General features: G+C 40.9%; 1 protein-coding gene across 2 annotated transcripts in view; it reads left to right on the top strand.

Moving 5' to 3' along the window:
* The first annotated feature begins 2,515 nt into the window (after positions 1-2,515).
* Positions 2,516-27,543, top strand: part of pde9aa (phosphodiesterase 9aa) — a 35,185-nt gene continuing 10,157 nt past the window's right edge. The window contains exons 1-6 of one of the 2 annotated variants that reach the window (XM_066686305.1): positions 2,516-2,581; positions 4,211-4,254; positions 9,719-9,773; positions 11,357-11,427; positions 25,306-25,390; positions 26,429-26,489. In XM_066686305.1, coding sequence (XP_066542402.1) covers positions 2,541-2,581; positions 4,211-4,254; positions 9,719-9,773; positions 11,357-11,427; positions 25,306-25,390; positions 26,429-26,489 — 357 coding nt within the window. In that variant the 5' untranslated portion in view covers positions 2,516-2,540. Of the gene's footprint in view, positions 2,582-4,210; positions 4,255-9,718; positions 9,774-11,356; positions 11,428-20,061; positions 20,180-25,305; positions 25,391-26,428; positions 26,490-27,543 lie in introns of those variants that run through there. The other variant, XM_066686306.1, reaches the window with a different exon arrangement.

Below are 27,543 nucleotides of genomic sequence, written 5' to 3'. Positions count from 1 at the left end.
GTTTCCTCCAGGCGACTGTCTCTGAGGAGTGTGGTGTGTTCTTTCCTTTGATTTACACTGTGTATTTACATGGAAAATGAGGACACCAACTGTTAAAGTCTTGCAAGCGGATTCTTTGTGAATTCTTGCTTGATGTACGGTTTCAGATTCTCTGTGTCTGTGGTCAGCGTTTCTTGATTTTCCTCTTTAAGATGTACCATAGGAGACAGATCTGAACTACAGGCAGTCAAACACATGCACACTCTTTCTACAGAAATGATGCACTGGTGCGCTCTGTTGAGTGACAATAGTTTTGTGAAGTATTCAACTATCAGTGAGTCATAACAGTTCCTTATGCAGTGCCATCTGAGGGCTCAAAGGTGATTGCCATTGTATTAATGTTACATGTTTTTGGACAGTATGTTTCCAGTTCTTGGAATTTTTCTTTTTTTTGTGAGCAGTTATAACTACTTGTGTTATAATATTGTTATATTATTTAAAATTAGTTTTGACATACAATCTGTTCCTACATAATATGGTAGACATCTTTACATCAGTTTAAAATATTAGTAAACTCTAAACATCTGTTTCATTAGAATAATATTTATTTGTAAATACTACTATTGCTCGGACTCTCCTTGTAGAACAGAGTTGATTCCATGGTTTTTATGGAATTAACCTCCCAAAAGGTTCTGTTAATGGTTTTAAACATAAAACATAAACTTTTGTTTAAACCAAAATATGTTAGTTGTTTTCTTGAAGAGTAAATATTTTCTCAAAAAATATATCATGAGCAATGTTTTCTCGTTTTGTGCGATTGTCTGTATTTGATCTGTTTTTAACAAGAATCTTTTTGTAGTGTGTTGTTGCAGACGTCTCTGTTTAATCGTCCTATTGAAGCGTCTGTTTGATTTGTTTGGCACTTGAACTGTGAGGCCAAAGACCTGCATCTGTGCTCTGTAACTGTCAATCACTGCAGTGTGTGCTCGTCTAACACACCTGCTGCCATGAGAGCTCTCAACACACACACACACACAGTCTGTCTCTCTCTCTCTCTCTCTCTCAATCTCTCCCTCTCTCTCTCTCTTCTCAATCTCACTCTTCTCTCAATATCTCTCTCTCTTCTCAATCTCTCTCAATCTCGCTCTCGCTCTCTTCTCAATCTCTCTCTCATTCTCTCTCTCTCTATCTCTATCTCTCTCTCTCGCTCTCTTTCTCTCTCCCCCACTCCCCCTTTTGTCTTTTGCTGCTGTGTACAGTAGCTTCACACAGATCAGTCAGGGTAATAAAAAGACATAACGCTTCTCTTGCCGGCAGCTTTTCCATTTTATTGCATTCCAGACACATTTCACTGAGTTCACAAGTTCAATGTGTGTTTGAGAAGCAGAGAATGAAAGAAACAGAGAGACAAAAACACATAGCTATAATTTTTGTGTTGTTTAATATTCACTGTTGATCAATTTTATTGATCAAAGTGTCTTCTAGTGTAAACTATAAAACCTCTCTCTCTCTTCTCCCTCCCTCTCTCTCTCTCTCAGTAACACTCCGTCTTGTGTTTGGCACCTGTTTTTGTTGCTTTGTTTTTCCTGTCAATGCATTTCTAAAACACATGTTCCTTTATAAGTGGGTCAAAGGACACTGTTAGTCTGACAGCACTCAGCCTTGACTTAAATCCAGAGACAGGAGGTCAAAAATGGGACTGCATCCTTTATTCATTACTCAGAAGCATAAAGGACATTCACAGGTTTGTGTGCATGACAAAAGACTGCATCTGAAAATCATTATTCAAACAGCGCTAGCTTTATAACATCATGTCTTCTCAGTTTGAGACAAGAATAGCCAAGTACAGATATGTACTGTAAATAACGTGTGTCTTTACTCCTCCAAGGTTATTACACATTAATCCAAACAGGTCAATTAGGCCAGAAGGGGCACGTGGGGGAGTGGGGACATAGTCTCTAGCTCCTGAACATGGTGTTTGTGTGTGGATGTGTGCAAGTGAGCAATTGATGTTAAAAATGATTGTTGAGCAGTGGTAGCTGTGTTCAGTTAAAACCGGTGTCTTGAGTGTTTTTGGACATAGTGCCTCTGCTGGTGCGTCCTGATGGTGGTGTTGATTCTATCATCAGGAGACGGCACTGAAGCATTTATACACCACTAATAGCTCAGTCTATCTGTTAGAATAAGCCCTAGATAAATATAAAGAAATCCCTTGCCTTGTTACCCAGGCTTTAGCCCCTGGACGTAGATTTACAAAGTCATTGAAATATATTTATTATAAATGTATTTCTCTGGACACTCTATGCTCTTTTTGTCAATGCTAGGTGGTCTTCAGCCGGTACTGCAGTCCCTGTGATATCAAAGAGCTCTTTTGCACAGCTGTGGGGTTGCCCAGGTAACGTGTGTGTGTGTGTGTGTGTGTGTGTGTGTGTGTGTGTGTGTGTGTGTGTGTGTGTGTGTGTGTGTGTTTGTCCACTTTGGTTGAAGTGCTCCCATTTTTAGAGTGTGTGTCTGCTTTTGACAGAAATACAACAATAACCCTTGTGGATTCAACAGGAGCCATGGTCTCCATCGACCCCACCATGCCAAGCAACTCAGAGAGGTAACACTAGAGACATTCCCACACTCACACACTTTACAAACAAGGGCTGTACACTACTGGGGAAACACTCACATTGCTGTATGGTTTCTGCAGAACGTAGTGATATTAAAAAATGCAGGGTTTTACACTAAATTTCAGCAGAAGTCAGTGATCCACCATGATGTTAATAATGCGTACTTCACACCTTAAACAAGGGGCTCATCTGTGTGTGAATCGTAGTGACGTCTATGAGGGATGCAGGAGAAAACAGGATGCTACATGTTTGTACTCATAGGTAAAGCAGAGCATTACAATAAAAAAGCTTTTAACATTAGTGACAAAATGAGTCATTAACATGTTTCACGATTAAAAACCTCTTAAAATGTGGTAAATATAAGAAACAAAAGTGTACAAATAAAAGAGCAGCTACATACTGCAGAGCTGCATATCGCTCATATGTCAACAGCCAGCGGTAATCTCTGTGTATCCACGACCGGAGGAAAACACTGCCACACTGGTGCTGTGTGTGCATCTCTTACGCACCCCCCCAACACACACACACTCTAGAGTCTAGAGATTCAAATCTTTTTCTGTGTATCAATATGAATTTGATCAAATAAAAATAACATATAAAATAAATAAATAAATAAATGACAGAGAGATGCAGATAAACCCAATGTCAGCTGCAAACTCACTGTGTCATTTTTTGCACACTGTATAATTCTATATGTTTTAATATATATATATATATCTCCATTAATATTTGGTCTTTTGAAATTGATAGCACTGGTTTTTTGAAAACACAAGTTGTTTGTTTATTTGTTTGTTTTTCATATGTACAGTACATTTCTGGAAGCTTACGGCCCACATGCTGTAGTCTGTTGGCTCACAGTAAAGTCACAGACATTTTTGCTGCTTGTGCAGCCAAACACTTTAATTTTAGTAAGTTAAAGCACATTTAGACCAATTCTATTCATACATTCACTATGAAAACACAACTTCACAAATATGGCTCTTCGAAGGAAAACTAAGGATGTGTTATTTATGTCGCCACATCAAACATCTTGGCCTTTTATCACATTATTTAAACTTCAAATCTAAATGGAACAACCTGAGGAATCTACTAGTAGAGGAGCGTATTTGGAGGCAGTGGCACTTGCATTTAATCACTGTTTAAGACAGCTGTGCTCTCCTCGGTATTTTACTACTCTTAAGGTAGAAGATGCAATCAGTAAAAACCCTCTAAGTGTCCTTGGTAGTTCATAGTTACCACTGTAATTCTCCAGCCCACTCAAACAAACAGACAGACCTTGATTACTCATGTCTCTGAGGCAAAATATACCACAGCCAGCCTCCATTTGTGCAAATGCTGGTATTTCTTCAGAGATAGAAACACAAAGCTTGAATCTTAACACCTACCTCTTCCATCAGGGTCATATTCAGTGAAACCCTGTTTATACAACAGATGAATAAAGATGCGTCTTGTCCAGGAGTGAAAAGGCTGTGAGTCACTAATTGACAAAGCAACAGTAGCAGCAGTCCCAGAGTAATCATCACCTAGAAATGAGAGAGAGAGAGAGAGAGAGAGAGGACGCAGTTTGGTGTGATAGCTGTTGTGTGACCGCTTTGTGTTTCCTGTTGTGTTTAAAGGTCACCATACAAAGTGGTTCCCCACAGTGGAGGACATCTGGGAGGTAAGTCATCTAAAGCTGATGCTTCAAATCAAGGTTATCACAAAACCAAACAAACAGTCTCTGAAATGGAGCTTTTACAGAAGAAGGAAACATCTACTTCAATTGAAGCTGCACTGTATAAGATTGTTGGTTAAAACTGACAATTAATATAAAAGTGTGTTTCCTTTTGTGTGTCTATAAATCCCAAAATAGTTTAAATGTCACTTGCACAGCTGGAAAATACTACACACTGGGCCCAAGGAGAGAACACACCGTGGAGGGGGCGCCAGTCCTTCACAGGGCGACACACACTCACAACTACGGACACTTTTGAGTCTCCAATCCACCTACCAACGTGTGTTTTTGGACTGTGGGAGGAAACCGGAGCACCCGGAGGAAACCCATGCAGACACAGAGAGAACACACCAACTCCTCACAGACAGTCACCCGGAGGAAATCCACGCAGACACAGGGAGAACACACCACACTCCTCACAGACAGTCACCCGGAGGAAATCCACGCAGACACAGGGAGAACACACCACACTCCTCACAGACAGTCACCCGGAGGAAACCCACGCAGTCACAAGGAGAACACACCACACTCCTCACAGACAGTCACCCGGAGGAAACCCACGCAGACACAGAGAGAACACACCACACTCCTCACAGACAGTCACCCGGAGGAAACCCACGCAGACACAGGGAGAACACACCACACTCCTCACAGACAGTCACCTGGAGGAAACCCACGCAGACACAGAGAGAACACACCACACTCCTCACAGACAGTCACCCGGAGGAAACCCACGCAGTCACAGGGAGAACACACCACACTCCTCACAGACAGTCACCCGGAGGAAACCCACGCAGTCACAGGGAGAACACAACACACACCTCACAGACAGTCACCCGGAGGTAACCCACGCAGACACAGGGAGAACACACCACACTCCTCACAGACAGTCACCCGGAGGAAACCCACGCAGTCACAGGGAGAACACAACACACTCCTCACAGACAGTCACCCGGAGGAAACCCACGCAGACACAGGGAGAACACAACACACTCCTCACAGACAGTCACCCGGAGGAAACCCACGCAGACACAGGGAGAACACACCACACTCCTCACAGACAGTCACCCGGAGGAAACCCACACAGACACAGGGAGAACACACCACACTCCTCACAGACAGTCACCCGGAGGAAACCAATGCATTCACAGGGAGAACACACCACACTCCTCACAGACAGTCACCCGGAGGAAACCCATGCAGTCACAGGGAGAACACACCACACTCCTCACAGACAGTCACCCGGAGGAAACCCACGCAGTCACAGGGAGAACACAACACACTCCTCACAGACAGTCACCCGGAGGAAACCCACGCAGACACAGGGAGAATACACCACACTCCTCACAGACACAGAGAGAACACACCACACTCCTCACAGACAGTCACCCGGAGGAAACCCACGCAGTCACAAGGAGAACACAACACACTCCTCACAGACAGTCACCCGGAGGAAACCCACGCAGACACAGGGAGAACACACCACACTCCTCACAGACAGTCACCCGCAGGAAACCCACGCAAACACAGGGAGAACACACCACACTCCTCACAGACAGTCACCCGCAGGAAACCCACGCAAACACAGGGAGAACACACCACACTCCTCACAGACAGTCACCCAGAATAAACCCACACAGACACAGAGAGAACACACCACACTCCTCACAGACAGTCACCCGGAGGAAACCCACACAGACACAGAGAGAACACACCACACTCCTCACAGACAGTCACCCGGAGGAAACCCACGCAGACACAGGGAGAACATACCACACTCCTCACAGACAGTCACCCGGAGGAAACCCACGCAGACACAGGGAGAGCACATCACTAATAGGGCTGTGCTGTATCGTGTCGTTTGTGATAATATCGCTATAATTTTTAAAACGACTATCGTGGTAATAGTGCTATTCTTCTTTGTTTACATAATGATGTCATAGTTTTAGAACGTTTGTTCAGTAAGTGAGTTTTTAGGCTCAGAGGCAGCTATGATGGAAAATGGCTCTGAATTTGCTCCAAAAGGGGAGTGACTTCAGTTGTGTGGATGTGGTTTAGTTACACAACATCAGATGTAATTTTAAAAATATATAAGAAGTCTGTAAAAACAAAACGGGGAAACACAACTAATCTGTTTCACCACCTCAAACAGAAGCCCCCAGAGGAAAAATGGTACGAGGCGAGTTCAACTGACAGTGTGAGCTCTAACCCCAGCAGACACACCACATTTACTCAGCACAGCAACTATTATATATTTGTTTGGTTATTATATGTGAGGGTATATTTTTTGTATAATTTGTTGTGTTTATATGCACACACATTATTTTTGAACTTGGGGGGGTACATTTAATGCTATATATATATTTATATATGAAATGGATAAGGGCTACAGACAATGAACGAATGAATAATATTCATTTAACTCATTTTTTACAATAATGTGCTTTTGAAATTAATAAAAGTATTTATTGGCAAGAAAATTACATCCATGAAATCCACCCCTTTTTTCCAAGTAAATTCAACTATTTCTAATGACTGCATTTACCAAAAACAGACGTGTGTGTGTGTGTGTGTGTGTGTGTGTGTGTGTGTGTGTGTGTGTGTGTGTGTGTGTGTGTGTGTGTGTGTGTGTGTGTGTTGAAGGCTAAACTTCTCTGTTCTTTGTTCTGTGACTGAAGTGAACTCTCACTAGAAACAAACAAGCATGTAGTGAGAAGAGGAAGAGCGTTTATTATCCTGTAAAACATTCCTGGAGAACTGGTTATGGGCTGCTTTGGACCATGTGCTTGTTTGATCGAGTTTTTATCACCAGTAAATGTCATTGTTTAGAACTCTGATCCAGTTCGAACCAGAAAAGACAAGGGTGTACCATAAAATCATACAAAGTATTTTCAGACAAATATTCACGTCCACGGATGCTTAAAATATCACTGAGCCAAATTCCATGTAAGAGATTCATTTTTTCATTATTCTGACGGGTCTTTAATCCCCAAGGAGAGGTACAATAAAAGATACAAAATCACCTAGTAGTTTTTGCACATAACCTACTTTTAAAAATGATTAATTTCACTGTGTATCAAAATATTTGCCACTTTTTTAAACAGATTCTTTAAAGACTTTTCAAAAGTCAGTTGATAATTTTCTGATTCTAACTGTGTATTTATTTACTCCCTATATTTGACAATAAGTAATATTTTTGCCACACAATTATAGCTTCAAATCATTGTGATGCTTCACTGACTTGTAATAGTGAGAATAGCGCCTCTGTCATTGCTACCCTGGATTCTGCACCACAGAAACCGCACTATGTAACTTTAGGAGGTGGATAGGAAACTATCACCATCACTCCCCCTCCCTGCTGACTTCAGTACAGTGCCGTAAAATGAATTACATCTTACCTAGTGTTTCTTTGACTGAAAATATTACAAAGACATCTTTCTAAATGTTGACATTTTTTTATTCCCTGTAATTTTTGCCCGTTTTGAATTAAATGCCAGCAAAATGTTCCAAAGCAGTTGGTTGGACCTTGTTTACACTTGTCTTACACCACTCCTTCTTTTAACAGCACTCTGTAAGTGTTTCGGAACTTTAGGTTTTCACCTGCTCAACAACTCGGGGTCTCTGTTAAAGTGTTCTTCATTTCATAATGCCTCAGTTGTTATCAGTGGGTGACATGTCTGGAATAGTTCAGCTCCTGGATTCTTTTACTAAGAAGCCATACTGTTGTAATCGAAGCAGATTGTGGATTTGCCTTGTTTTACTGCAACAAACAAGGCCTTACCAAAGTTACCAAAGATTCACAGATGTGCATGTGACCCATGCCGTGTGCACTAATGCACCCCACGCCATCATGGATGCTTTTGAACTGTGCACTTACAGTGAGCCGTGTGGACCGTTTTCACTTCAGCCTGAAGGGTGCAGAATCCATGATTTCCAGGAGGAATTAGATATTTTTGATTTGTCAGACTCCAGGGCAGTCTCGCTTGGGACAGAGAAGTTGGCAGAATTTCTGAATCCTTTTTGTATATTGTTCCATCTTTGCATTCGTGAGTTTTAACTGGCGTTTTTAGATGCAGCAATGAACTGTGTTGACTGACAGTAGTTTAAGGAAGTGTTTCTGAGCTCGTGCAGTGATTTCCACTACAGAAACCTGTTAGTTTTTATATCGAAAATGTAATGTTTATATCAAGCTATTAAAGTTTCTTTTTAACAATGAACAGAGCTTTAACGTTAATGTTCACTGGAGGATAGAGAGATAAATGTAAGGACAGACGTAGACAGAAGAGGCCAAAATGCTGTTTTGTGTTTTGAGTCTGTTTAAATAGTGTGTTGGCTATAGCTTAAAAACTAAAGGATCGATAAAGTGTGTTCCTATGAAAAAATGGAGGGATGTAATATAATTTTACTCTCCCTTTCAGAAAGCCCTGAGGGGTCTGTGAGGTATGTGGTTTTTCCTTGAAAGAAAGTAAATTCTAAAGAAGAAGTTTAACAGTATTCTCCAAATACTTTTTGGGGCCACTGTGAATGCCCTAACGTTCAGAAGCAAACCTGTGCACAGAAACACAAGAGGGAATATTTCTATCGCTCTGTTTTTTAAAAGGTCTAGATGTCCATATAAAACTGGGTCACACTGCATATAAATGTAATGATTTGTTTAAGTGCAAACAAAGTCAGAAAAGGACAATGTGTGGCCTCAGACCCCACGGGTCATGTATGAGTGCTGTGTGACATGCACAAGGGGGTTGGTTTTTGAGTGAACGCTTGACCTCTGACCTCTGCTACAGCTCAGTTATGTAGAGAAGAAACAGAATGTGCCCTGGAAACTGGCCAATAGGAAGTCTCTGCAGTCCCTGGCCTTTTCTCTGTACTTTATTGGTCCTTCTGAATGAACTTTGCCCACCATCTCTGAGTGGACCAATCACAGTCGAGATAGAGTATATGTGTGTGTGTGTGTGAGAGAGAGAGAGAGGCAGGGAATGAGATGCAAACAAAAACTCTCACTTTCTCTCTATTTTCTCTCTCTCTTACTCTGTCTATCTCTCTCCTCTCTCGTGCTCTCACTCTCTCATACACACACACACACACACACACACTCACTCACTCACTGTGGGAACTGAATTGGGATTTGACCTGTTAACACATAACAGTAACCAAGAGTGTAGACCTGACAAGGTGAGCTGGAAAAGAGATTTACTTTGAACACTTTTGCTTCTCTTTTTTCTACTTCATCTACTATTAATTCTTTTTCATTTTTGTCTTATTTTTTCCCTCTTTCTTTAATTCTCCATTTCTGCTGCTAACTTAATGCTTCAGAATATTCCATTGATTGTGTCAAACAGCCTCTAATGCTTTCACATCTCTGTCTGTGTTGGTGTCTTTTTTTATCAATGACTGTTGTGTCCTTTCGTAGATAAAGAAGAACTCTTTCAGAATGTACTGACCCAGGTAGCGGAGCAGTTCTCCAGGTACTAACCCACTCTCTGTTTCTTTCTCTCTCTCTCTCTCTCTCTCTCTCTCTCTCTCTCTCTCTCTCTGTCTCTCTCTCTCTCTCTCTCTCTCTCTCTGTCTCTCTCTCTCTCTCTCTCTTTCTCTCTCTCTCTCTCCCTCTCTCTCTCTCTCTTTCTCTCTCTCTCGTTCTCTCTCTCTCTCTCTCTCTCTCTCTCTCTCTCTCTCTCTCTCTCTCTCTCTCTCCTCTCTCTCTCTCTCTCCCCCTGTCTCTGCCTCTCCTTCTTCACTGCTAATATTTAACCAAAAAAATGTATTAGTAAATTCTGCATTTCACCTGCACGCTCTGTGACCAGCTCAGTGCTCAAATATGTTTTGGTTTAATGAACTCTAGACATAGAACAGTCTGTATCAAGCTAATCTTTTAAAAGATAATTCAACCCATATTTCCAAATGTCTGCACAATCAGACGAGTAAATTATTGAGGTGTAAACATCATTTATGGTGCTTTGATGTGAAATGGTTAATTCTTTGTTAAACTTGTGACAGAAAGCAGGTTTAAAATTTAGTAACACAGTTATTGTTATAATTTTTTTTTACTACCTGTGTGTGTGTGTGTGTGTGTAATGTTGATTATTTTCCTCCCTGACAGTAGTTTTTTTTTTTTTAAATAATTTATTTATTTTTAAATTTTTGTTTCATATTTTTTTAATACATTGATTACAACCCCTGTGGCGTGCACTTATAAAACACAAGTCTAAAGGAAATCTCTTATCTGCGAACTATTTAAAAACCACCCGGACAATGTATTTGTTACAAAATTGTGTAATAGCTTTTTAGAAGTAAATTTTACAGTAATTTTGACTGTTTTTCCAGTGGAGCATTTGATGTCAGTCCACTGTAAATGTTTTTGCCGCAAAGTTTTTAACCAAATAGCAATTTAGAAAAGTTGGTGGAATTCACCTTTTAAAAATTTCAGCTCATGTTAATAACCTTCAGTCTTCTGTTTCATTAGCGTATCGTTACCATGAAAAACAGTTTTCAAAAAAAAAGAAAGCCCTTGCCGAAGCATTGTTCTCCTGGTCTCTGTAGTAAATGTACTTTGAAATTTCCTTTTAAAGTGGAGATTCTTGTTGTATAATTACAGATTTGTTTTTCTTTCAATATTGTAGGCTACTGTATTTGAGAAATGTAATTTACACTCATTTACACTGTGTACCTTTTCTTATTTACAGCAAAGCATCGTTCTGTGAAGCATTTTTCTGGTTGCATTTAACTGTAGCTTGTTATTCACAAGGATTACATAGGGCTTTCAGGACATCAGACATAAAACTACATAAGCATGACATACACTAACAGATTCCAGGGTCAAACTCACTAAAACCGCTTTTACGGCAATAGACACTTGTTGGAATAAACCTTTAAACTAAATGTGTTTGTAGAATTATGTCATTTGTCACTAAAGACTTTGGTAATTTGCATATAGTATCATGAATGTTGACTTTCAAAACTGCTACTGTTTTTCTAAACTGATTATATGAATTCCTTCTTCTCTTTTTCTTTTCCTCCCATTATACTTCTTCCTCTCTCCCCCACTTTCCAGAGCTTTTAAGATAAATGAGCTGAAGACCGAGGTGACCAACCGCTTGGCCATGTTGGAGAAGAGAGTGGAGTGTGAGTCATGTGTTGTTTTACTCACTGTCACAGGAACAGCTCACAGAACAAAAATCCCCAAGTGGCTGAGCTTCAGAAGCCTGTGTTTCAACAACGAGAACACAATCTTAAAACAGTGCCTTCGTCATGGTTGACATATTTTTGTGTTTAACCGGTTTACCACATCTACCTCAGTTCAAGTTGAACATATCAGTTTGTTAGTTAGACATGGCGTGTTAAACAGAGTTAATGTTATTATGAATAGCAACGCTACCACAAACTGTCGTGACGTGACGTTTGATAATACATCTAGTCAATGTACAGAACGGTGCAAACACCAGAGACCACCATGCACCTGGTTCCATACAAAAATTATTATAAATGTAAAAGTTATTTATGAGTGGCACAGTGGAGCAGCAGGTAGTGTCTCTGTCATAGCTGCTTTCATAAAGAAGGAATAAATCATTCATTCATTCATTCATTATCTGTAACCCTTATCCAGTTCAGGGTCGCGGTGGGTCCAGAGCCTACCTGGAATCATTGGGAGCAAGGCGGGAATACACCCTGGAGGGGGCGCCAGTCCTTCACAAGGCAACACAGACACAGATACGGATAATTTCGAATCACCAATCCACCTACCAACGTGTGTTTTTGGACTGTGGGAGGAAACCGGAGCACCCGGAGGAAACCCACGCGGACACGGGGAGAACACACCAACTCCTCACAGACAGTCACCCGGAGCGGCCCCTGGAGCTGTGTGACTGCGACACCTACCTGCTGCGCCACCGTGCCGCCCTAGGAAAAATCTAACTCTAACTGTGCAAAACTAGACCACCAACACTTTCACCAACGTCTTTGATAGAGATTAGAAAATCAAGCCGATTTTGTTTTGTTCAAATCTAAGAAATATCCACATTCGACCACCGTGAGAAGACAAAACAATGATAAGAATTAGAGATGTAAAGATACACTTACTGAGGGAAGGAAATGGCCAATAAAAAAGAAAATCTGCAAATCAAACAAAGAAATAAGAAGCCCTAGAGACCATACCTCAACTTCACTGAATGTGTTTGGCATTACTTTGATCATGAGATCAATAGAAACAACTAGATTCTTAGCCTGATTTGTAGAGCATTAGTTCATTACAGTTCTTAATTCGCTATTTAGAAAACCATACCATAACCAGATATTTATGGACAACTGGTCATCCATTTATTCTGTAATAGAGGGTATTTAAAAAGGGTCTTTGTACCCTCTTTGCTCTAATAGCAGCGTCTACTTTTCTGAGAAGGCTTTACACTAGATATTGGAGTCCTAAGGGTATTTAATTGCACTCACCTCTGAGAATATTCAGGTCAGGTACTGATGTTAATGGGTAATTCTGGCTCAGAAAGGTCACTTCAACTCATCCCACATTTATGCTGCTCCATCATTTCAGACAACAGTTACACTGCACTGCATTTTCTGGGCAGGTGCTATTCAGCTTTGTCTTTTATTGTGTAGCGTTCTGTAGCTTATTCAGAGTCAGCAGTCATAATTCAAATCTTCAGAATCTGTCTGAGAAGCACCAGAGCGTTCTGCAGATTTCTCAAAGGCAGCAAGTTACATTCGTTCAAATGAAACAAAATACTGAGGTTGTTTTGCAACATTTCTAACAAATTATGGAACAGAACTACAGCTTTCAGTAACAAAAAATCAAACATGAAATTCTATCGGACACTTACCTCTACCGGGCGGCACGGTGGCGCAGCAGGTAAGTGTCGCAGTCACACAGCTCCAGGGACCTGGAGGTTGTGGGTTCGATTCCCGCTCCAGGTGACTGTCTGTGAGGAGTTGGTGTGTTCTCCCTGTGTCCGCGTGGGTTTCCTCCGGGTGACTGTCTGTGAGGAGTGTGGGTGTTCTCCCTGTGTCCGCGTGGGTTTCCTCCGGGTGACTGTCTGTGAGGAGTTGGTGTGTTCTCCCTGTGTCCGCGTGGGTTTCCTCCGGGTGCTCCGGTTTCCTCCCACAGTCCAAAAACACACGTTAGTAGGTGGATTGGCGACTCAAAAGTGTCCGCGTGTGTGTGTGGGTGTTGCCCCTTTGAAGGACTGGCGCCCCCTCCAGGGTGTATCCCCCGCCTTGCGCTCAATGATTCCAGGTAGGCTCTGGACCCACCGCGACCCTGAATTGGATAAGGGTTACAGATAATGAATGAATGAAAAACTTACCTCTACCAAGAACAATTCGTGTCAGTCAGGGCAGGCAAACTACGGGGTCTAGGTGGAGTTTTACCCGTTAATAGTATTTGAAAATCTCCACCCAATACATGCTAACCAATGGTGTTGGCTAGTAACCAATTACATTCTTTCTTCCTCCAAGGAGGAAGGCGCTTTAGAGGCTGGTTGGAGATGACTGGCTTTTCTAAGAGATTATAGAAACTGTGTGCAACCGTCTCCAAACAGTGGAGCACCTAATTATGACCTTCACAGACTTTTGGAAATGTTGTGTATGTGCAAGGAATCAACTTTGCAGTGAGTCATTTGTTTTTCGTGACCGTGTGTCACCCCTTTTTTTTTTTTTATTAAGAACAAAAAGCACTTGGAGCACTTGTTTGTGTTGAATATACAGATTGTTTTGGCTGGAGCTGTGAATCTTTGCCTGTTCAGAAAAGGAAAGGGAGGAAGTTGGAGTGGTTTATGTAACAGACTCGGAGATGTGATAATGGCTGTGTGATGTCTGCTCTGACAAATTGGAGTTGACAACACACACAGACTCATGCAGAGCCAGAGCTAATAACTGATTATTTACTCTGTTCTATACTGTGAGGGATTTATTATCACAGCTAATCAGAGTTCCGGCTTCTCTGGTGTGGCAGTCTCTGCAGTATTTTATACCTGCGGCTCACAGGTAACTGCAAGTCAAAATCACTTTGGTTTTCATGTGAAAAATAAGCTTGATCTCTTGAATTCAGTGTTTTGATTTAGTGTGGACAACTGCTTCAGTATTTTCACTACAATAAAGAGTACTTATAGACACTTACTCCCTTCTGCTGACATAATTTGGTAACACTTTCCCAAGGTGTTGAAACAGTGCTGTGAGAATGTGACGGCATTCTAGGGAGCATTAGTGATGTCAGGTACTGATGATGTATTTCTACTACTCCAGAACACAAATCCCTTTAGAGTCCTCTAACTGATGACTGAATTTGAGCATTAACCTACGCTGGGAAAACCACAGGTCATCAGTATCCACTAATTTTAAGGATCAACCAAAGTATTGATGCATTTTAGATAGACGTGGGAACATAAACAGATATGTGAAATCATTATTTTACAGCCATCATTTGGATAGCTATCTCAGTTTAAAAAAAAAACAACAACTCTGGCCTAAAATTTTTTCAGTTCTTCAGGGGCACATTCATTAGAAAAGCACCTGATTCCTCTCAGGATGTATATGATCCATAATTCATTAAAAGAGATCCGTTAAATCAGAGACCTAAAGTTGGCAGAATTTCAGTCTGTGAACATTGGCCTAATAAGACTCCTCTGAAAAGGAAGTCCTGCTCCTCTTTCTAAAAGGAAGCTTTTCATTTATTTTTTCCCCACTGTAATTCACTTCAGAAGGCCTTGTACACAATAGAGTGAACACTGTGCCAGTACAATAGTAAAATAGGCTGTAAACTGCAGAAGTAGGTCATGGGAGGCTTAGCTCATATTCAAGGTGCTTCACTTACACATACTCATAATGAGACAAACATATAATTCTGTTCATTTACATATCAGGAAAGGTGTAAATAAGACTTATAATACAAATAAACACATGTAAACAAACCATTGGTGCTACATTTCAATGATGTAAAAAAAACAACCTAATGAAAGATTTGGCCTTAAGGATTATAATTTACATTTACATACAGTTAAATCTTTAATTTGTATAAGCTGGAGGAAGAAAACACTGGGAGGAACCAAGAGCAACAAGAAGGACTCGTTCTCCTCTGAACAAACTTCAACATTATTACCAAGTCTGTCATAATGCTACAGTGCACTGATTAGGGATGTGTCATATTGTATTTTGTTTATTTCTCAGATTCCGTTTCTCTAAATCTTCTCTGTATTCTCGCGCATCCTCAGATTCTCTAACTCCGGTCTCTTACTGTCCCTTCAACTAGACTTTCTACTTTGGGTGGCAGATCTTTCAGTGCTGCTGCCCCCACCAGACTTCTCTAATTCTCTACCATCCTCTCTTCGTAACTGTAGGTCCCTGTTATCCCTCAAATCTTCGTTTCAAACTTTCCTCTTTTCTTCTTTGGATTCACCATAACTTAAATTTAAATATAATATAAATATAAATGTTGATAAATCAATATTGATTTTATGACTTGTTTATGTAAAGCTTAATTGCAGTTAGACATTAAATGGTGTACATTCAATACGTCATTTACGTGAGAAATTTGCTCTGAGTTCAGATATTTGCTCCAAAATATGAATGACTTCAGTCGTGTGGAGCGGGTTTGGAAAAAAATTAATATTAATATAACATTCATTTTGTTGCATTAGTGTTTTCTTGAAATTAATAAAATTTGTTTTCAGTGTTTTTTCATTTCGACAAAAATATTGTTATCAAAAAATAACCCTGAAATATCGTGATATTATTTAAGTTCCATATCACCCACCCCTGGTACTGATATTATTATAGTACTGATGTAAGAATTATGGAAGCAGTGAAGGTTTATTGCATTAATAATAATTATAATAACATGTTAATGGCATCAATCTCGGGCAATAATAATAATAGTAGTAATAATAATGATAATAATAATAATGATGATGCTATGAGCATTATTATAATATTTATTATTATTATTATTATTATTATTATCATTATTATTATTACTACTATTATTTGAGGGTTACTAATTAGAGTCTGCTAATCATTCTCAAAGCTAAGAATTATATCCCATTTTAAATAATTGTGATCATGTAATTAATTACATAAAACATTGATGGTATATTACTCAGTGTATTTAAGTGTGTGTAGCACTGGCTTTCCTGCCTGAAGAGAGACTAAAACCCCTTAAACCTATACATGGGGCTGAGAGGTAAAAATGCCCTGTACATAAAACACCTGGCAAAAATTATGGAATCACCAGCTGTTTAATTTTGCAGAAAATTAAAATAAATCACACCACTCATGCCACAATTTGTTTTTCAAAATTCCAACCTTCTGGCATTAAGAAATAATTAAAAAAGAGAAATACAATTGTTGTAGTCAGTCACGATTGTTATTTTAGATCAAGAAGAGGGACAAAAATATGGAATCACGCAATTCTGAGGAAAATATTATAGATTCATGAGAAAAATACTGCACCATAAGAACTTTGTTGCACAACTCTAACTTGTTACAGCTTGAATTCTCTGAGGGATGGTCTTAACTAATGACAAACACTATTCTTCATCAATCCAGCTCCATTCGTCTCTTATTGCTGTCACTAGACCAGCTTTGCAGGTTAGAACCATGTCATTGACCATTTTCTTCAATTTCCGCCAGGGATTTCACACTGGATTGAGATCAGGGCTGTTCACAGGCCATCCCATTGACATTATACGTCGTTCTTGAAGGAAAGTTTTCACAAAAATGAAGACATCATCAAACACCCTTTCATCTGATGGAATAAGAGAAGTGTTCAAAACTTCATTGTAGACTTTGGCCGTTATTAAAGATTTAATGACAGCATTTCCCCATGTCTTTACCTGACATACAGGGCCTTATCACCAATGACTGTGGAAATCTACATGTTTCTCAGACAATAATCTCCATAAATTTCATTGGTTCTGGCCCCAAACAAAAATTCCAGCATTCATTCATCACCTTGCTCAAAGCAGATTGATCACTGAAGATCACGTTCATCCAGTCACCCATAGCTGGGATTGCTTTTCTTTAGTCCCCTGTGACCCTGTTCTTTTCTGTTAATGATGGCTTTCATTTGGCTTTTCTGTTTGTAAATCCCATTTCTTTTGGCGATTCTTTCAGTTCAAAGACACTGACTTCAGTTTCCACCCACTTGTTTCTCATTTATTTTGTTGTGCATTTCCTGTTTTCAAGACATGTTGCTTTGTTTTCCATCTTGATGCTTTGATGTCTTCATTGATCTACCTGAATACTTCCCTTTTACAGCCTTTCCATTTTGTTTGACATCTCTTGTGTTGGAGCCATGATTCATGTCGATCCGCTTTGTGCAACAGCTCTCAAAGGAGTGAGCATTCTTTTTTAACTGAAGACTTACGAGCAGATTTAATGAATGAATGAATGAGTCTGATGCAGGTGTTTGTTTTTGAACTGAAATTACAGAGATATTCCATAATATTTTTGGAATAAAATTGAGTAATTCCATATTTTTCTGTGAGGAGTGTGGTGTGTTCTCTCTGTGTCTGCGTGGGTTTCCTTCGGGTGACTGTCTGTGAGGAGTGTGGTGTGTTCTCTCTGTGTCTGTGTGGGTTTCCTCCGGGTCACTGTCTGTGAGGAGTGTGGTGTGTTCTCCCTGTGTCTGCGTGGGTTTCCTTCGGGTGACTGTCTGTGAGGAGTGTGGTGTGTTCTCTCTGTGTCTGTGTGGGTTTCCTCCGGGTCACTGTCTGTGAGGAGTGTGGTGTGTTCTCCCTGTGTCTGCGTGGGTTTCCTCCAGGTGACTGTCTGTGAGGAGTGTGGTGTGTTCTCTCTGTGTCTGCGTGGGTTTCCTCCAGGTGACTGTCTGTGAGGAGTGTGGTGTGTTCTCTCTATGCCTGCGTGGGTTTCCTCCGGGTGACTGTCTGTGAGGATTGTGGTGTGTTCTCTCTATGCCTGCGTGGGTTTCCTCCGGGTGACTGTCTGTGAGGAGTGTGGTGTGTTCTCTCTATGCCTGCGTGGGTTTCCTCCGGGTGACTGTCTGTGAGGAGTGTGGTGTGTTCTCTCTATGCCTGCGTGGGTTTCCTCCGGGTGACTGTCTGTGAGGAGTGTGGTGTGTTCTCTCTATGCCTGCGTGGGTTTCCTCCGGGTGACTGTCTGTGAGGAGTGTGGTGTGTTGTCCCTGTGTCTGTGTGGGTTTCCTCCGGGTGAATGTCTGTGAGGAGTGTGGTGTGTTCTCCCTGTGTCTGCGTGGGTTTCCTCCGGGTGCTTTGGTTTCCTCCCACAGTCCAAAAACACACGTTGGTAGGTGGATTGGAGACTCGAAAGTGTCCGTAGGTGTGAGTGTGTGAGTGTGTGAGTCAATGTGTGTGTGTGTGTGTGTCTGTGTTGCCCCCTCCAGGGTGTGTTCCTGCCTTGCGCCCACTGATTCCAGGTAGGCTCTGGACCCACTGCGACCCTGAACTGGATAAGGGTTACAGATAATGAAAGATTCCATTTGTTTTTTCCTTTACTAAACCTAAAGAAAACAATTGTGACCGACCACAACGACTGTATTTCTTTCTTTTTTTATTTTGTCTTAATGCCTGAAGGTTAAAGTTTTGAAAACAGACTTTTGTGGCATGTTTCTGTTATTTTCTTTCCTACAAAATTAAACAACTGAAAGAGTGTCCTCCAAGAGTTGTGATTACATCATTTTTGCCTGGGGTTTTAAAGTCTGTGTTTGTAATCTAAAAAAGGCCATTTAATTAGTCGTTGTATTTGTCAGCTGTGATTCCTGTTGACTGTGGTGGTCTCTTGGTTGTCTGTGAATTTTCAGCATATGCCATCTCTTTCTGGCTGTTTTTCACAGTCTAGGGGCAGCCTTAGCCTAACGGTTAGAGAGCTAGGGGCTTGGCAGAGGAAGGGGATCGAATCGGCAGGATGATCCATGGCTGAAGTGCCATTGAGCAAGGCACTGAACCCACAAACACTCCCCGGACACCGGGGATGACTGCCTGCCGCTCTGGGTGCGTGTTCCCTGCCAAAGAAGAGTTTCATGCGGAAGACACATTTTGTTGTACGTTGTACAATGACAAATAATTGCACATTGTTATTATTATTATTATTATTATTATTAGATATCTATAGAAAGCATAATGTTATGGTACAGTGTACTTGTTCTAGAGAGTACTGTAGAACTACTCTAGTGGTTACTTACCTGTTTTCTCTCTAAAGGCTGATAGCATAATAATAGCATAACTGAGGCTATTTTAAAGTGGCATCAGTTTGCTTGGACTCGCTGCCCAGCTTTAGTCATGGACAGGCCACAATTGATTTCATGGTCCACAGAAGATTCATACATTTCATTAGAAAAATTGGCTTGTCATGTTTGTCCTTGATGGCTGCTTCCTCTTTCACGTTATGCCTAACACATGCCAGTGTTTCTAAGTGACCAACGTGTACTAAAAGATGGTTGAGAGATTGGAAAAACTGTGATAGCATTGTACTTAGACTTAAGCAGTTTGGAGTCATGCTGCCGGTACGTGAGCTTCAAGTTCTCAGAACTGTGCGCATAGTTCCATTTTTGTCTGTAAAAATGTGTTTGTGTTGAATGGACTTTGAATGGCTTTACTGTCCAACACATAGACTATTCTTTCTTTAGCAGGAAGTGACAACAGTAAAATTAGTTTGAGCATTTGCATGTTGTGGTGTTTGCTGTTCCTGAATTAGATAAAAATGTCCACCCATAATAATGTGCAGGCAAATAAGTCAGAGTCAGTGTAATAAAGGGAAATTATGTTCCAGATGCCTGTTTTATTTCATGCCTCATACAGTAGCGTATGATGGACATTAGCTGGTAACCTGGAACGATGAGGAATATATTAAACATTGCAGGACTTTCTCTGCTTTGATTCAAACAGGGGCAAAACACTGGGTAAGGCTTGTTGTTTTGCATTAGGTCTAAGTACCATTGGGTTTGTATAGAGCTCAATAATGGATGCATGTTGAGATGTTGTAGACGTCTCAGCAATATGAGGATAAGCTATTATCCTGATAAATAACATCATGATACAGTATGTGATAGCTGTCATCGGTACGACACTGAGCTATGGATTGCATTTACTGCACTGTGCTCCCAGATTGAATTTAGAGTCCATCTTTTGCCGTTCAGACAATGGAAAAGGTTGAATGAACCTTCAAAGGTATCTATTATTTTTTTTGTAACTTGGAAAGATTAATATATGGGAAAATGTCCCTGATACTTGTGTTATACTGAAAGAAGCTTCAGTCAGAGGTAAACCTTCTTGTAAAAACAGTGCATGCAGATGAACATTACTATTACTAGATTACCAATGAGTTTGAAATAGTGAAAATTTCAATTCAGAAAAACATAGATGCGCTGTCTAGACATTAAGGAGCAACTACAATAGAGGAAACTGAAACATACGGTTAAATACATATTCAGGACAATTACTGAGAGCCTGTAAAACACCACACATTGTGTTTCATACCTGATTAATGATCTGTAGAGCATTCACTCATTCCTTCGTTGTCTTTTAACCGCTTTTTCAATTAAGGGTAGAGGTGGGTCCGGAGCCTACCCGGAATCACTGGGTTTAAGGCAGGACTACATCTTGGAGCCGGCGCTAGTCCTTCACAGGGCGACACACACTCACACATTCACTCACACCTACAGACACTTTAGAGTCTCCAATCCACCTACCAACGTGTGTTTTTGGAGCGTAGGAGGAAACCCGAGCACCCAGAGGAAACCCACGCAGACACAGGGAGAACACACCACACTCCTCACAGACAGTCACCCGGAGGAAGCCCATGCAGACACAGAGAGAACACACCACACTCCTCACAGACAGTCACCCGGAGGAAACCCACGCAGACACAGGGAGAACACACCACACTCCTCACAGACAGTCACCCGGAGGAAACCCACACAGACACAGGGAGAACACACCACACTCCTCACAGACACACACCCGGAGGAAACCCACACAGACACAGGGAGAACACACCACACTCCTCATAGACAGTCACCCGGAGGAAACCCACGCAGACACAGAGAGAACACACCACACTCCTCACAGACAGTCACCTGGAGGAAACCCACGCAGACACAGGGAGAACACACCACATTCCTCACAGACAGTCACCCGGAGGAAACCCACGCAGACACAGAGAGAACACACCACACTCCTCACAGACAGTCACCTGGAGGAAACCCACGCAGACACAGGGAGAACACACCACACTCCTCATAGACAGTCACCCGGAGGAAACCCACGCAGACACAGGGAGAACACACCACACTCCTCACAGACAGTCACCCGGAGGAAACCCACGCAGACACAGGGAGAACACACCACACTCCTCACAGACAGTCACCCGGAGGAAAGCCACACAGACACAGGTAGAACACACCACATTCCTCACAGACACACACCCGGAGGAAACCCACACAGACACAGGGAGAACACACCACACTCCTCATAGACAGTCACCTGGAGGAAACCCACGCAGACACAGGGAGAACACACCACACTCCTCATAGACAGTCACCTGGAGGAAACCCACGCAGACACAGGGAGAACACACCACATTCCTCACAGACAGTCACCCGGAGGAAACCCACGCAGACACAGAGAGAACACACCACACTCCTCACTGACAGTCATCCGGAGCGGGACTCGAACCCACAACCTCCAGGACCCTGGAGCTGTGACAGAGACACTACCTGCTGCTCCACTGTGCTGCCCATCTGTAGAGCTGGGCTACTCAAATATTTATCTTAGAGGTCCACTTACCAATTCCCTCAGATAAGAAGCTCCAGAAGGTGCATTTCTTTTCAGTCCATTCATCCGTAAAAAGGTGTTTTTCAACTGTTAGGGTTAAATAAACACTGTGAGTGTAAATATTTAACACTTGCCAACACTCTCAGTGTTAATTTAACTGATTCTTTTGATTTAACACAGGGGATTTTTATGTACTTTTTTTGTCATTAGCATTAGCCTACATTTTTGATTTGCTAAGTAGCTGATGAGCACAAGTGGATGAACAAATTGCCTGCTCAGTGATGTCACTGTTGTCATGGAAATTGTTTTACAAGCTTCTTGATTGAGCCAGGAGACATGAAAGGAGTTTGGTTGGATTACAGATATTGATATAATTACAAAAGAACTGCGAGGAGGGCTTTTTGACTCTGATGTTTTGTTGGTTCATAGTAAATTGCATCAAGGTTTAGGCCCAGGCCGGAGCCCACGAGTGATCTGCCACTGCTCTTTAACAAGTAGCCGTTTAATGATTAGTCCATGATTCTTATTTTATCCTTAGGCTAATTTTATAATTTTACTCTAATTTTGTACACACATATGTTTAGTTTATACACACACACACACACACACACACACACACACACAGTACTGTGCAAACGTGTTAGGCACCAGAGATTATGATTTAAAATGCTATTTATCGGAGCAGCAAGTGTTTATTTGCTAAAAAACAAACAACAAATAACACCCACCATTAGAATAAACCCAGTCACATTCCTCCAGTGTGATCCTCTGTGTGTGAATGTGTTTAACTTTGTCCAAGTCTCTCCTCGTGGAGTGTGTATTATTTGAGGTGATCATCCAGTGCCTAGTTTTAGTGGTGAATCAATAATGATTTTAAATAATAAGAAGAATCTGAACAAAACACTGTTCTTCAAACTCACTCTCACCGACTGCTTTATAGAGAAACATTATCTTATATTTCTGATGTGTTTTATATTATTATTAGTCTGTGTTTACTGTGATTATATAGAACTTTATACCAGCCCCACACTCACTGAGGAGGCACTAGTTTAAATATATATCACTATCTTAGGGCCTCAGACTTCTGCAGAGTGGTGTGTGTGTGTGTGTGTGTGTGTGTGTATGTGTATACAGCTGATCTCTGGCTGCTTGTTCATAAACCATCAGCTTTGAAGATGCCAGGTTTGGCATCATCTGTCTTTTTAAACCTAAGGTCAGTGCTTTGTCCACATACTGTTTCTATGGCGATCTGTTCTTTTGAAAAGTCTCTAAAAGCTGTTTGATGAATTAAAGGTTCTGAGGAGTTGTGATTCCATAGCTTGTGTTTTACAGAACCTCTGATAGGTAAAAGACATTAAGGCACCCTTTCACAGCTCTACGGATAAGTACTGAAATGTGTAAAGGACAAGAGTTACTCTTACCCCTTATTTCTGGTGTTTATCAGCTGTAATTCCTGTATGAGGCTGATCATAATTATGATGGTTTCCCATTTATCCGGAAATAATATATTGATTACACATAATGTGTTTCTGCATAATTTTGTATGTTGTACACCACACACGTTAAGCTCTGTCCAAATGCACACACAAAAAAACCTGAAATGACCTCCAGAGTTACTTTTAAACCCTGCTTATAAACTGGGGGTGGACTGGGGTGAGTGACCTGTGAGGAGAACACAGACTGTAAATGCTAATGTGAGAGGTCATAGAGCGGTGATAAAGTGTTTAAGGAAGATATCATGAAAGACAGAAAGTTAGATGTTGGTTGTGAAGGCGCCCTTCTGCTGCATAACTCTAGGAAACAGCAGCAGCAGGTGCCAAGAGTCTAACTTACAGGAAGCTTCAATAACTCAACTATTACATCCATTGTGTGTGTGTGTGTGTGTGTGTGTGTGTGTCTGTTTGTTTGTGTGTGAGTGTCTGTTTGTTTGTGTGTGAGTGTGTGTGTGTGTGTGTGTGTGTGTGTGTGTGTGTGAGAATGTCTGTGTGTGTGTGTGTGTGTCTGTTTTTGTGTGTGTGTGTCTGTTTTTGTGTGTGTGTGTCTGTGTGTGTGTTTATGTTTGTGTGTGTGTGTGTGAGAGAATGTTTGTGTGTGTGTTTGTGTTTGTCTGTGTGTTTGTGTGTGTGTGTGTTTGTTTTTTTGTGTGTGTGAGTGTCTGTTTGTTTGTGTGTGTGTTTGTGTTTGTCTGTGTGTGTGTGTGTGTGTTTGTGTTTGTCTGTGTGTGTGAGTGTTTGTTTGTGTGTTTGTGTTTGTCTGTGTGTGTGAGTGTTTGTTTGTGTGTGTGAGTGTTTGTGTGTGTGTGTGTGTGTGTGTGTGTCTGTTTGTTTGTGTGTGAGTGTGTGTGTGTGTGTGTGTGTGTCTGTGTGTGTGTGAGAATGTCTGTGTGTGTGTGTGTGTGTCTGTTTTTGTGTGTGTGTGTCTGTTTTTGTGTGTGTGTGTCTGTTTTTGTGTGTGTGTGTCTGTGTGTGTGTTTATGTTTGTGTGTGTGTTTGTGTTTGTCTGTGTGTTTGTGTGTGTGTGTTTGTTTTTTTGTGTGTGTGAGTGTCTGTTTGTTTGTGTGTGTGTTTGTGTTTGTCTGTGTGTGTGTGTGTGTGTTTGTGTTTGTCGGTGTGTGTGAGTGTTTGTTTGTGTGTGTGTGTTTGTGTTTGTCTGTGTGTGTGAGTGTTTGTTTGTGTGTGTGAGTGTTTGTGTGTGTGTGTGTGGGTGAGAGAGAGAGAGCGAGAGAGAGAGAGAGTGTGTGTCTGTTTGTCTGTTTGTGTGTGTGTGTGTGAGAGAGAGAGAGAGAGAGAGTGTCTGTTTGTGTGTGTCTGTTTGTCTGTTTGTGTGTGTGAGTGTTTGTTTGTGTGTGTGTGTGTGGGTGAGAGAGAGAGAGAGAGAGAGAGAGAGTCTGTTTGTGTGTGTCTGTTTGTCTGTTTGTGTGTATGTGTGTGTGTGTGTGTGTGGGGTCTAAGTTTACACACTCATATTTTAAGGACTAGTCTCCCTTTAAGAAGCTGGTCTCCTCGGTGTAAATCATTACATGTTTAAGTTAATAGTTGTTTTTATTTTAGTTGGCAGTGGTTAGAGGGTCAGAGTTGGTCTAATATTTGAATGTAAGTCTCTGCAAAAGGAATTTAAGATAATATCTTTAAAATGTATAGAAACCAACATATAATGATCTGAATGTGTGTGGATTAAAGGCATGTGATATGAACCTCTCTCTCTTTTTCTCTCTCTCTCTCTCTCTGTCTCTCTATCTCTCTCTCTCTCTCAGTGGAGGGGTTGAAGGTGGTGGAGATAGAGAAATGTCGCAGTGATATTAAGAAACTGAGGGAGGAGATGGCATCCAGGAACAACAGGTTAGTTCCTTACTACATTCCTGTCCTTTCCTCATCCCCTTCTCATCCCCTCCTTGTTCTCCACAGTCCTTGCACACACCAGGGAAGAGAATACTGCAGTTGTGCTGAGTTTCTCCATATTCTGGATCTCAAGATAAACCCAAAAATGTTTAACCAATAAACCTAGAACACTAAACACAATTCAATGTACAGGTGTTTGCCACGTTTGTGGTGATCGTTACTGTGAAACGGTGAACACATCAGAGCACGAATCGTCTCTTTTGTATCTTTTTTTCAATGAACTAAAATACTGGTGTTTTCCAGAGAATAGAAATATTAATTAATACATTAATCCATCTTCAGTAAAGCACTTCATCCTGATAAGAGTCTCAGAGAGTCCGCAGTGTGTCCAGAGTCATTGGACAGAATACAGGAACCTTCTGGACAGTGTTAGCTAAGATATATTGCTATATTTTCAATTAATATCACCCACTCCTACCTGATTACCACCATAAAAAAGATCATGAAAGAGGAGGATTGCTGAGAGGAAATGAGGCAGAAATGAGTCAGGGCCCTTGCACAGAAAATGAGAAGACACTGCAAGAAAGGTCTTTGAAATGTTATTTTCAGTTTGACAATTGGATAAATCATATTATTCTTATAGCAGCCCCCAGTGGAAACAGCGGCATCACTCCCACCATCCATTTTCATTAGCCCATGTGCTATTAGCAGGCTGTAGTTTTCAGTACTGTGGATGATGAGAGAGGGCATTAGATTATTGCTTGGCTTGGCTCTTAATAAGGGCACTAACAGAGTAGAGCTCCTACTGAGCCTTAATGAGCTGAGTAATAGACACATGCACTTCTCTTCCCCCCGCCTCCACTGTCTCATTAGTGAGGCATGGATCACGTCCAGATGAGTCCTGGAATAGCTTGTTGTGTTGGCACAGTCATTTTCATAGCGATGACACAGTTCAGAAAAAAACGCATCATTGCTTATTGTATCATCACCAGTGAAAGGAGTGATCACTCACTGACCCGCAGTGTTTCTCCTTTACAGTAGTTTCCTGGATGACAACAAGAAGCTGACTCCTCGCAGAGATGTACCGTCATACCCAAAGGTAAACAAATGCACGGACACAGGATCTTTTTTTAAAGAAAGTTTACTAACTACTTACTAATAAATAATAAATAATGTATTTATATAAATAATAATCAAGGAATTCATTATAAAAACAATAAAACATAAAAGATTTACAGTCTGCTGGGCGTAAGGTTGCTATATTAATGTCCTTCTGCAGACCCTCTAACTGTGTTTCAAATCTTTTCCTTAATTAAAAGTCTAGCTATCAGCGTAATAAAGGATTAAAGACATAATTTTCTTCTTGTTTAAAATAAGACTTTGTGTTGTTGCTTCAAACAGTGCAAGGCGTGCTGATGAATCTAAACGTTTATGAATAATGGTAGAGAGTATGTCAAATAACCAACTCCAAAAATGTTAGTTTGGAACATTCCCAAAACATTTGAATTAAAGTAGCTTCTGCATGTGTCCAGCACAAATTGTATCAATAATACAGAGGTTCTAATGCAATTTAGAGAAGATTGTACACTATATAACTGTGTCCCAGACATTTATCCAAATGTTTAAATTAATGTTCTACATTGAGGTTATTTTGGAAATTGTTTTATTTTTTATTTTAACCGTTTAATCTGGATTTGGGAAACCAGCCCTATATGTCCATAAATGTCTCTATACACCTTCTAATATATACATTATTATGGTTTAAAGCAGCAGTCAGTACTTTGTACCTGAAAGGAGAAACTGTTATTTATGAACATGATTTGACCTGTTGTCCCTGAATGAGACAGTGGCTCTTGCACATGGAAGTGCTAGTGTTTAAAACAGGTTTAGTGCAGAATCTCTGACACCTTCATGCCACTAGTTGTAAGTATAAGGGCTGTTTTACCACTTGAGATAGAATGACTGATTACTTTAAAAGCCCTATAATTTTGGCACTGGCAGATTAACTGAGACTCAGACTCACTGCTCATTTGATTTCTGAAGGAATATTGTCATGGCTGGGCAGGGAGAGGGACGTACACGCAAGGAATCTTTAATACAAAACAAAAGCAAACTCAACAAACAGAGAAAACAAGCTGAATCTGAACAGAACT

This window comes from Hoplias malabaricus, chromosome 12, assembly GCF_029633855.1.
Source record: "Hoplias malabaricus isolate fHopMal1 chromosome 12, fHopMal1.hap1, whole genome shotgun sequence".
NCBI classification, from domain to species: Eukaryota; Metazoa; Chordata; class Actinopteri; order Characiformes; family Erythrinidae; genus Hoplias; species Hoplias malabaricus.
The sequence above is the reverse complement of the archived record's forward strand: the minus strand, read 5'-3'. Positions and strand labels throughout refer to the sequence as shown.